This window comes from Argopecten irradians, chromosome 8 (assembly GCF_041381155.1).
Source record: "Argopecten irradians isolate NY chromosome 8, Ai_NY, whole genome shotgun sequence".
Taxonomy (NCBI): domain Eukaryota; kingdom Metazoa; phylum Mollusca; class Bivalvia; order Pectinida; family Pectinidae; genus Argopecten; species Argopecten irradians.
The window spans coordinates 27,077,360-27,090,128 of NC_091141.1; the positions used below are offsets into that span (position 1 = coordinate 27,077,360).

The 12,769-nt window shown below is 34.7% G+C and overlaps 1 protein-coding gene across 1 annotated transcript; it reads left to right on the forward strand.

Annotated features, from left to right (window-relative positions):
- Nucleotides 1–3,640: 3,640 nt before the first annotated feature.
- Nucleotides 3,641–10,153, forward strand: LOC138328869 (probable G-protein coupled receptor 19). Its single transcript, XM_069275584.1, has 2 exons — nt 3,641–4,284; nt 8,879–10,153. Exon 2 carries the CDS (start codon nt 8,927–8,929, stop codon nt 10,058–10,060), a length of 1,134 nt encoding a protein of 377 aa, XP_069131685.1. The 5' UTR covers nt 3,641–4,284; nt 8,879–8,926; the 3' UTR covers nt 10,061–10,153.
- Nucleotides 10,154–12,769: the final 2,616 nt, after the last annotated feature.

Genomic DNA, 12,769 nt, shown 5'->3' on the forward strand with positions numbered 1-12,769 from the left:
CTTCAATGGTAGTCTGTGTTCTTTTTCATTACATCAGGTTTTATATTTTACGTTCTTCGGTTGCAGTAATGATATCACTAAGACGAGCACAGAAAACTTACAATCATATATATCTTTCTAGTACAAGTGACATTTAAGAGCCCACCCTTATGTGTAATACGTAATTTGAGGTCACCTCAGACGAAGTCTCAAGTGACCTATTCTACGCGCCCTTTGTCCGTCGTCGGCCGTCGTGCGTCGTGTGTTCGTAAACAATTTACATTTCTTCGACTTTTTCTCAAACTTTTTTAAGCATATTCAATGAAATTTTTCACAAATCTTTTAAAGCATAAGGCCAATCAATTTTTTTTCAAATTTTGCAGCTACAGTATAGTTGTCATGGTAACCTTTCGGGAAAAAAAGCATACAGTAAGCGGATTGTTTTGCCTATTTTTACCTTTTCTTTTGGATAGTTTTTTTTTGTTTAACAAACAGTAGCGCAATTCTGAATATAAGGTAATTACTGATAATATGTAGGCACTTCAGATATATCTTCAGGAGAAATAAAGTTTGTTCAAGGATTCGCTCAGTGGTTTCTATATGAAAAACTTTGCAAAAATAGACCACAAATGATCAAATCATTTACGTTGCTTAATGCATATTTCTGATGGTTACCATAGTAACTATATCTGCAGTGATACAAGGGTATCATATTAATTATATCGAGGATGAATTTTATATTTGAAATTCAACAATTGAATCACAAATGTCAAAATTTAACAGGTTTGGGGACTTAAATGGACACGAGCTATACTTAGTCCTCCATACTAATTACTTTAGAAAATACATATCATCCCATAAATTTCTTTAAACAAGCAAAACATAATTTGTATTACATTATGTTGAGTTTATTGCTCACATGATTCAGATGTTAATTTTACAATCAAATTGCATAGATCACAATGGACTGGTAGGTGTACCTTAACTTGTTATAGACAATCAAAAGTCTATATTCCAATGTATTCTGTCAAGAGAACCATCTTATACAATATTGTAGTAATTCACATGCCCAAACTAAATATTCATTATCCTGATACAGATATGACTGAGTTTTGACATCGACACACCGATAAACGTCGGGTATGACTAGGAATAGCGACATTTTTAAATTCAGTCATTTCGACACATTACAATGCTGTATCACAGTGTTGTATACCCAGCAGTGCCGAAGTCGACATTGAGCATTAAACTTCGAATTTTGTAACAAGACAACTCGTACACTTTTACACCTTTTGTGTACTTATTCTGTCTGGTTGTATGATGGAAGTGACAGAGAACCTCAAGTATCAAATTTTCACTGGTTGTGTTACAAATACCATTACATATATCGGTATTGGTCTAGCAACATATACTTTAGGTTCACCGTCACAGACCACGACAGACAAGGCAAGTGATGTTGATTTGTCAGTTATTTGATTAATATGACGTCTGCACGTGTCAATCTACTGTTCATGTTTGTTTGACAGTACCAAATTGAGATTTTAGTCAAGGTGAAATCAAAACACAAATACATGTAACAAAGATGAAAGGAGACTGTACCTAGTTGTTTCACTAGAAGCTGGAGATTTAGCTTACATAGTAGTTTCTTCAGAACCATCTTAAAAGCACTACAGATAAAAACTTTCGTAAGGACTTTCTACTTTTTAGTTCCTGTGTTAATTTAAGTCATTATAATTAAAATCAGCTAGTAGTCAAATGAAAGGGCTTTAATGTATTACTTTAAAAAATGCATAGTGATTTCTCTTTCTGGTACAAAGTATCATGGGAAATTACGATGTCAGGAGTCAAATGGCAGCTCTATTGAAAACAAAAGTAAATTTATCAATCGGTTCTGCCAGATATATCAAAATACTTTTAATTGCTTGAAACAAATAATTAGACATAAAATGCCACAATTATGTCATATCTAAGTTGTGACATTTGCTTAGAAATGCAGTTACACAATATAATGACGTTACGCGTTTTGACTATTTTTGTGACGGATAAAGGTTGATATGGACAAGTTTTTCTCCCATACTTCACAGAGATATCCCGCGGTTGCTAGAGAAAAGATATCTCTATCTTACACAAGGGGTGACAGCTCACACGCGCTAAACAATAACGTGACGTCATCAATACATGGGGCGTAACTGCGGCGCGCATTGAAGATGACGTCATCAATTTTGACGCAGAACGACGTTCCTGCGATAATGGCGCGATGAAAAAGCTGGAAAACAAGTGGAATTTCGTCATTTTTCCTACTAAGTATGGGAGAAAAAAAATCAAACATAGGTCTGTGAAGTGGACAGGGATATCTCAACCCTCGTGAAAGATATTGGCCGTCAACCCTCGGCAAGCCTCGGGTTGACCGGCCAAAATCTTTCACGAGGGTTGAGATATCCCTGTCCACTTTACAGACCCATGTAAGATTATATTAATCATTAAGTAGACAATGAATCTCCGCAAGGTTTAGAAGAAACAGCGTACAGTATTAGCCAACTGAGCGCACATCACACTAATGATCTGAATTCTGACATTGCTATGATTTTCCAAGCAGCTTAATAATACCCGTCTTACGAATATAACTAACGTCCTGTAAATCTGAACAGCTCCGTAAACAACTGCTGATAACGCGATTGACGATGATCAAGGTCAAGGACAGATTGCAGTTACAAAGCTCTCTATTATTAAGAGCTACAGATCAGCATTGTGTAAGTGATTAAACCTGTATATGGGGTATAATAACAATGGGTTTATGTACCGTTATATGTTAACTATAGTTCTGCAAGTCACAGGAGGATTTTGATTAAAGATATTGTCAACAAAACTAATTCCTTTATATGTCAACGTCTTTGAAACAGAATAAAATACCAAGTGTACCAGAGAGAGCGTTTTCTGTCTTGGTTTATGTGATATAGTTTTGTTTTGATATTTTTAGTCCTAATATAATAGCCGGTCATTTCCGTCGGTATAACATTCCTCGATTTTGACGTAAAAATTTCAACGATTAGAACTTAGCGATTTAATACTAATATAGGACTTACTTATTATTTCGTAGGTTACAGTTTTCAAGCAACCATTATATTCAACAAAACCACGAAAATATCATCCCCGCGAAAATGACGGATTCACGGTATAATTGGTGTCGCTAACTTAGTGTTAATCAAGGCCACCAAGTCGATAAATAATCTTCTTTAGATTTAGGTGATACACACAGTTACTGTAGATACAGTTAATCATGTCCTAGCGGCCACCTCTGTATAAAGACCACCTCCTAAACAAACCACTATATTAGGGTCACAAATGGTCTATTTCAACACATTTTGCCCTGTTGTTTACTTGGTTATAATGATAAGTTTAGACAGGGTTGATTGTAGCGCCATCATATCAACATTCAATATCATTTCATTTTTCCTGATTAGATTTTTCCTAATTAGGGATATATAACCGTTCTCCAAAGTGTCATATACACGCATTTCAGCATTGTTGCCACCGTATACATCAGTTGTGCTAATCAAGTCAAGAGGACTTTTAACACTCCCATCGATTTCCTACTTGAAGACTTCTGACGTCACGTATAACAGTGTCCATGATGACAAATCGCACGTGACATCAATGCCTGAAACATAAAAACAACCGTTCTTATCATGACAGTAATTCTAGGAATATTCATATCTTGGGCACATTGGAAATTTCACTGCAAACGAAATAATCGTCAACTGCAGGAGAATTAATGTTTGGTGATATACGAGGCAACGGAAAGAGCAAGGATGACGATAGCCTAGAATTGATGAGATCAGTGACAAGGATCTACGATCGATAGAGCACGCACTAGGATGGAATAATCCAGGTATGATCAATTCATATCGGTGTGTGAATAGTGGTGAGGTTTGCTTGCGATCAATGGTGTAAATAAATCCATATAAGATGACGACGGATTAATGATGGCCGCCAGTACTTGACACTAACCAGAGGCAGTAAACATTGACCATTTCCATACTAGATGTAAAATGTAACAGTAAAATGATCATAAACAGGAAGTGGTACACCTGGATGCTATTTGTAAGGTACATGGTTAACACAGAAGAAATTTCTTCGTTTCGTTATTGGAAGGTGTATAAATATCTTCTTTTTGAATGCTGGTTTTCGACTTGACTGTTATCGGAAGGCGTATTATGATGGAACAACAACTTGCCCGTCCTTCTAACTATGAACATGATGATATCAGTTGCCTAGGGAAATGCTATCCAGATATGAGTTCGAAAGGTGAGAAAAAGAAAACAATAGTCACCAAAACATGTATGCAAATAGTAATTATATTATAATAGTATAAAATATTCATGTGATAACTAAAAGAATATTGAATTTTTTTTATTTTTTTTTTTAAATCTATTGATAAAAAAATGCATGTGTAACAGAACTTTTGGAGGGCAGTGTATATGTTATCGAAAGACTAAAAGTTGATCTCGGTCAGTTATGAAATTTAATTTCATGAATATTACATTGGATATAGTTACTTGTATGCAGCTTCAAATGTGTTTAAAATCACTTAAAATCATGATCAGCCTCATTGTTCGTGTGTCTTTCCAGAAGGAAATAAACAAACCGTTCTTAAATGTTTATATAAGCAACCAACTAAGCGACATCACTATATTGTAAAAAGGCAACCTAAGTTATTCACTCGAACTTACAATATAATATCACATTATATTGTGTACTATCGTTCTTATCTCTGTTATCTCAAGTGTTTATTCTATGTCTCTGTAAATACGATTCAGTGAGATAGCACTATATGCGACTGTAACACGGAGAGTCACAACATCAGCATACTGTAATAGCATACACGTTGGAGGCAATTTACTATTATATTTACTTACTGTTTTCAAGTAGCTGAATGGCAAAATAAATTTAAGCTCCTCTTTGTATGCGATGCTTCGTTTACATGTTTTGGAAACTGTGATATATTGGTATTTATTCTGTTGTATTGTCTTTTCATATTTTTAGCTATATTATTTTGAAGCTAATTGTCCAAAAAATATATACTATTTACAAAATTCTAATAATAATTTGATATGTTGGGGTAAAGGTGATTAAATAGATTGTTCTGTCTTCTAGGTAGGATGTTAGAATTGTGCCTCGATACACATTGTATTTGTTCTATTCTTCATAACGTCCCTCCTTTCCTTTGGCGTGTATATTAATATCATATCTAAATTGAGTTCTGTCCACGTTGTCAGTATGATGTAACCGGGTGGGTGTATTGCTTGGTGTCTTCGGCGGCATGATTCAGTCCTTAAATTATCCTGGCTGTAAATAGTACGTAAATATTATAAAAAATGAATATTGATTTAATTCAATCAGTTGTTTAACTTGTATCAAGGCTAAAGGGTACATAAACCACTAGAACAATGTCGGTTCCATCACGTTACGACGACTCTCCATTTTGAATCGAAGCGGGAGTCAATCGTATCACATAGTCTAGGCATTATGCTTCCGCGACTTTGGCGGACGATTTTTGCAATCATTTCTAAATCTATTTTAATTGTTTGTGTTTTTTTATTTTTTTTTCATCTGGATTACACTGTTAATATAAATATTAAATATTGAAATATATGAATTGAAATATAAAGATAGAAATTTGCTTAGGTCGATTAAGTTCCTCTTGAAACAATTTTAACATTAATTGCTTCGCAGTTGATTAATTCAATCCTTAAATGCGAGAGTCAATTAAATAAATAGGATATTTCAAGTATGATGTTTTATCAGTCTAGCAATGACGAGAGTCATTTGATTAAATTCTATATAAGTGTTTTCAATTTCAAGAATAAGAATTAAAGTTTTTAGTTATATTTACATTTTTACTGCAGTCCCTCTATGTAACCTTACCAAGACCAGTTGGCATTTATATAGTCTATGAACTTCCTTCGCTTATTGTAACGTCATTATCACTGTAACGTCATAATTATCGTACCAGCAATAACGGAAAACGGCTGTTAAAATGGCTGTTCCATTCTTGCCGATAACGAATGATTTGTTCATTATAGATGCAAAATCCCTTGGGATTTCATCATAAAATTGTAACCAAATGTAAATATAAACATTGGACGTCTTTCAGTTGGCTATGAATGCCAACTGAAAGACGTTCAATTCTTAAAAGAATACACGTAAGTGGTATATACAACATTACGATTGCGTTTTAAAATAACTATACTATATTTTGACACTAGAATAACAAAGATCTTTTCCAAAACTTTATGGACACAATATCTGCAGCAGAAAATAATCAATATCTAATTGGCGATACGTTGTGCGGATAATAATTATCTAGCATTTCGTTTAGTCAGGATTTCGTATAAATCTCCTTTTATAGATATGCTTACGTCATTCTAGAGAGAATATGTCGTAAACAAGTATCCTAATTTTAATCAAGGCTTTGAGTCTGTCATTATCAATATAACGACTTTAAAAAGCTGACATTTAGTTTCGGAAATATGACTTTATTTGAACAGCTGCCTTTGGCGTCCATTTTCAAAAATATGTGGGATTTTAATTTCATGATTTTTGACTTATCTCATTAGTTTGTTTGGAAGAATTATTCATTTGTAGGAATACATATGTTAATACGAAAATGAGCATTTGCCTTGTTTTTCGTGTAAAAAGAATGGTAACATCATTTACTTTAAAGTTTTTAAGCCTTTTTTGGTGTATGAAAAAAAAATAATTTAAAAAAACGGAAAGAAGTATTTGTAAATTATTTTGTGTGGAAATGTATAAATTTTAATTTCTGGTCATAACACACCTCAAGCAGCTAATAGATGAATAAATAAATCAATGAATATGATAATAATGGCTAAGAAGAATAGAAACTGCACATACTAATGTTATACGCTTCTTTTCTATTTCTCTCTTTCTATTGTCAACATAATCTATATCTGAATCACGAGAAATGTTTTATCCAAAATTAAGTAGAAATATCGAAGCATAATGAAAGCATATACCAGAGAATAAAACCTTGGCAAATATGTGTGTTCACAAACTATTATTTTTTATCGTTTTATAATGTTGTATTATAACAGTGAAATACGTTTATTAGAGCATCCCACCTAAAATGCTGTCTACATTGTGATAAAAACAATTTTAAAGTTAGCTTTAAATACTACACGTGCTACCTTAAATGTAAAAAGTTGCAAAATGTATCGTGAGACCCACTACTAAATGAAACTTTTCTCTACTTTGCCACTCTCCTCTTCCTAGGAACCATTCAATATTATTCTGAACTATACCAAACAACTCACCCCACCATGTCACGTTTTACCGACAAACCAATCCTTCTACAAATCAAATGTGGTGCTAAATATCAGTATCGAAATATTCAATGTAAAGTTAGATTAACGTTATACCACTACGATATAAATGGCATGTCCTGAAAGTTTCTATCTATATTATACAGTCATACTACTGTTATCATTGTCCTGACGTAATAACCATACGTTCTCCCTCCACCTCTGGGTTGCGAGTTCGAATCCTATGGGGCAGTTGTCAGGTACTTTTTTCGCAGGCTGTTCCGACTTCAACAAACATGTCACGCCATTAAATGATCCTGGATGGTAATAGAACGATAAAACAAAGTTATCAATACCATGGTCAAGATAGAATTCCACTGGAATCAACAGTTGCATCTATGACAACTAGCTATCTATGTGACAAAGAAGTAATTTCAACCGTGTGGATAAAAAAATGTGAAATTTTCGAGGCGATCTGTCCCTTTATCATGACACACAAAACGAACACGTTTACTATGATACGAACAATAATACGGGACAATGAAAGTAGACAAATATTTAGCAGCACAATGGAGAGGAATTCTAGAGACATAACAGTCACTTGCCAATAGGAAAAACACATCTATCAATTTAAAACACATCGGTATGGAGAAATAATAAACAAGACGGCATGGAGAAACATAAAACCAGACCAAATTAGCCATATGATCCGTCATGACTAACTTAACTATCTGTAGTATGTATGGGAATACCGGATGTGGTGTGTTTTGTGACGTTTGTGTTGTTAAGTATGGCATTTATGGGTATACTATTAGTTGAAAGAGAAAAATTAAGATCATATTTCAAATAAAATCTGTTCTTAAGTAATTTCAGCTAAAATTATGACACTGTTTCAGAGACAGTGCCATTTAACCTTTTACTTGTCTTATTTGAGTTTAAAAAATAACCTATCTATTTTAGGATCATTCAAAGGTTGTGATTGTAATTAACTGAATCCTTTAATGCAAAAAAGTATAATCCTGACTTTTACTTAAAGGCCCATTACCTTTCCGAAACGGCTTTTAACTTTTTAAAATGGGAATGTAAAACGAGATCGATAATTGTGTAGAGTCGCAAAAGTTATTAACTTACCGTTAATACTACACTCATCGTCATCTCCTGAACAAAATAATTAAAATAAATAAAATGTTAATTTTCATAACGCGGGTCGTCTTATGTTTCCGGCCGTCGTCCTAATTACCGCGCGGTAGTTGAATACTAATTCGCCAGACAGCAAAACAGCGAAATGAATATCAACAGTTTCATATATTACGCAGGAAATCTTGCATATGTTTGGTGTTGTACCCTCATCTTAGGCCATCGATATGTATTTTCTTACGTTATTAAACGTTTTTAAGAAACCTATGAAATTTGCTCCGGAAGGGTAGTGGGCCTTTAAACACATTCTAATGTAGATAGATTCAGAGGAACTTTAATTGTCTTTATAAGGTTTATATATAAGCATATCCCATCCCATTTTTACATGATAATGAATATGTGCGTCATATTAATCTATTTCTATTTCTACTTTTTTATAGCCCGACCAGCTTCATGTCTGTACGAATACACAGTCGATCACCAAGATTATGTTTGATCACAACTACACCATTCTGAGGCCACGAGGCTTGGAAGGAGATCGGCCATTGGTCCAAATTATACCGGAAGTGATTCTGCTCGGTGTGCTCTGGTGTATTAGTGTTATAGGGAACCTACTTGTATGTATAGTAATTTACCGGAGTCGACGTGTCCAGTCTACAACAAACTACTTTGTGGTCACTTGCGCATGCGCAGATTTGCTGTTTATATTCGTAGTTATACCATTGGAATGCGGAAGGATAATTTTGAGTGAGTGGGTGTTTGGTGATTTTATGTGTAGATGTGTACGTTTTGTACAGGCGGTTTTCCCTAACGTCACCCTGTATATCCTCACATCTATCGCAATTGACCGGTACTATACAATAGTATACCCACTAAGCTTTAAAGTCACACGAGAAATTGCAAAGAGAATGATCGTAATGTGTTGCCTGCTGTCTTGTCTCTTGTCAAGTTATAGTTTATATTTTTATAAAGAGATTGGTATATTAAGTAACGACAACGCGTCCAAAAGCGTTTGTCCGACCTTCGTGAATCCTATCAATAATACTAGTCTAGCTTTCACTCTAAGCTCTGTCCTACTACAATACGTTATCCCCGCGGTGGTGGTCGGAGTCATCTATTTCCGGCTGACAAGATTCATATGGCGGTCAAGTGGAAAATGTCTCCGATTTAAAAGAACAACGAATAACGTGCCTAGGACGAAGGAGAAGATGGTCAAAATGTTGATTGTTATGACGATAGTCACTATGGTGCTGTTTCTGCCGTTCTTTTGTGTTGTTTTATGGGTTGCCTTGTATTTACCGACAGAAATGAACCCAACTATTTTCATTGTGTGCCTATTTTTACTACTTCTCGCCACAGTTGCCAAACCCATGATATATGCATGCTGTAACTCTAACTTTCGGCGCGGTTGTAAAGAAGTGTTTTGTATGTCCAACTCTCGCTGTTATCGCAGTAGTACATATGCCATAACAACAGCCTCTGCATTTGGGAAGAAAAATCACGTGGGAATCATGAACGGTAACTCTGTTAGGAATTCCCCAACTAAAGCATTTGACAGATCCAATCATGTAGATAAGAGCGTGTGGCCTATTCAGGGGAGTTTACCCACAACTTATCTCTGACACAATTCTGTAAATGTTTGTGTTATTTATTCCATGTTTAGTTAAAATTGTCTGTTACATACTGATAAATGATTAAATAATATCATAAAATTATATCCATTTATTATTTATTTCCATCTAAGTTGCAGTTTAAAGATGCTCCACCGCTGACAAATGGTATTTTTTCACTATCAAAAACAGGAGCTGACGATTTAGTATTTTTCTTCAGTTACAAAAGTTACTTAGTTTACACCATTACCACCATTGAAAAGTTTGAGCTTCTTATTTTACTTCAAGATAAAAATATGAAAAATAATTAATTGCATCCCGAAAAAATTCCGCAGCACTATATCCTATATGGAACGAAGTACTGAATGCGCACGCACCAAAGGCGAAACAAACTGTTTTATATTATTTTTTGTGTTAATTAGGCATATATATATACGATTAAACACCAATTATTGTTCAAATGATGAATATGATTTATGTTCTGTCGGCGGTGGAGCATCTTTAATATATTTCAAACTTTACGCATGACCACATTGCAGATTCCGTGTAGATAGCTGAAGATATTTTAAGTTAATGTACGCTTTTACTGCTAATACATTCTAAGTAGATGCTATTCTTGTAATATGCTAACTTATGAAGAGAAATTTTTTATAACTAGCTTTGGTTAATTGTTGATAAATTTGTTGATTATCCTTAATCTCCTTATTTTAGTTTGGGAACTCGAAGTTGAAAGACGGCGGCCGTCTTTCTCTGCATTATAAAATTTGATGTATATAGTGAATGAATGTATCCTTTAAAAATGGCGATATGTTGTATTTTGCCTTCTTGAAACAGTGAAATGTAACTTATTACAAAACTTGTAAACTTACCTGATGTATTAATAACCTTATAGTTGATGGACATTTGTTGTGGTCTATATGGTGTTAAACTGACCTGGTACGATCAAATAATGACTTCGGGCTACGCCTTCCTTTAAGTTTAATTCTACTAGGGCGGTATAACACCATATAAACCGAATCAAAGGTCCTTATAAGTATGTAGTTTCTTTGACAAATGCAAATTATCTGATGTGCATGTTAATTAAAAGAAAAACGATGGTCATAGGACGCTACCCTGAAAAACTCAACGTAGATTTAGCTCGCAAAAGTAATATTGACTCGATGTTTATAAAATGAAAACTGGCCGTGCGTTCCATTTGCGGATTCGTACCAGTCCTGCCAAAGTGATATAGCACCGCCTAACCAAACGCGTTTGGATTTTTCTATGATGGCTGCAGCCATATCAGGGGGTCGAACGTGTCTTGGTATGCTAAGGTGTAATTTGGTATGCGAAGCAAATTTGGCGTCGAAGCTCCGCTTCGAGTGTCAACAGTGACTGGGAAATCACTCATGTCGCATTTATGCTTCATGCAACACTCTTATAGATGTTGCGTGTTGGTGACAAAATGATTGCAGTTTCTAAAAATGCAACATATAATTACTGTCCTCACTTAAACAAAAATCTATTGGAGAAAAACCACGCGATTTTCAAAAAACAGCACCTGGGCATGGTACAGGCCTTTGTTTGGCTGAATGTGAAATTGTAGTTCGTGAGAACAGCCGTATGATAGACAGAATACTGTAAAATACCCTCTCAAACAATGTTTGCCCTGTTTCCACTATGAGAAATGACTGAATTCACAGTACCAAGCGTTTTATTTCGGTGTACGCAATCATTGGTATAGGCAGTCGTTGACACCACCGGTTTTGGTATGATGTGATCTGTTTACATTCAAGTGATGTAGATATTTGGAAAGTGGTATAATTGCTTAAATATATGATGTAGGTATTTTAGAGTGTGCAACAATGTTTTTGTGTCAAACATTCTATAATGGACTAAACATCAAATTTATTAGTGAGCCCTTTTTGTCAGGCATGCTCAAGAAAAATCTATTAGAAAAGGTAAAATTGCTCGAAAAGCAAAAGCAAATACAGACATGTTCTTTGCCGACTATAACAAAATAAATTATGATTTTCCGTTCATATCATATTGCTCCATAATCATCGAAACTGAAGTAAATATTTCAATTAAAAACAAGAGGCCCATGGGCCTTAGCGGTCACCTGAGTTCGGATACAGAATGAAACAAAGACACAAAAACACTATCTGTTGGCCCACCAGGCCCTTGAAACCAGTCAGTGATTTTATAACTGACTTTTCAATCTATGAAGAGTATCTGGTTCCATCAAATCTGTGAATTCAGAAGATTTTTTTTTCTTATTTTAGTCATTTTGACCCCTTTTGGCCCCGTCCATCTACCCCTGGAGGTTGGCCAGGACCAATATGGATATGATGCTTAAATTCTATCACAGGGTAATAATTCTAACCAAGATTGACCTATTGAAAATTAAGCAAATAATGCTCATAAACGTATTTTTCCAATATTAATTAAAATAGATTTGACCCCTAATCAGGGGAAAGTCTGAGATGCCAGGGCCATGAAATTCACAATTTTTGTAAAGGGCCTTAAAAAGACCTTCCAATCTATTAAGAGTATTTGGATCCATCAAATTTGTAAATTCAGAAGGAGACTTTTGATATTTTAGCCATTTTGACCAATTTTGGCCCCACCCTCTGGCCCCTTGGGGTCGGCCAGGACCAATATGGATATGATGTTAAAACACTATCTCAGGCTAATAATTCTAACAAAGTTTGACTCATTTCCTATTACACATGACCAAAT

Coding starts and splice junctions, on each gene's coding strand:
- LOC138328869 (XM_069275584.1), top strand. CDS start 8,927: ATGTTTGATCACAACTACACCATTCTGAGGCCACGAGGCTTGGAAGGA.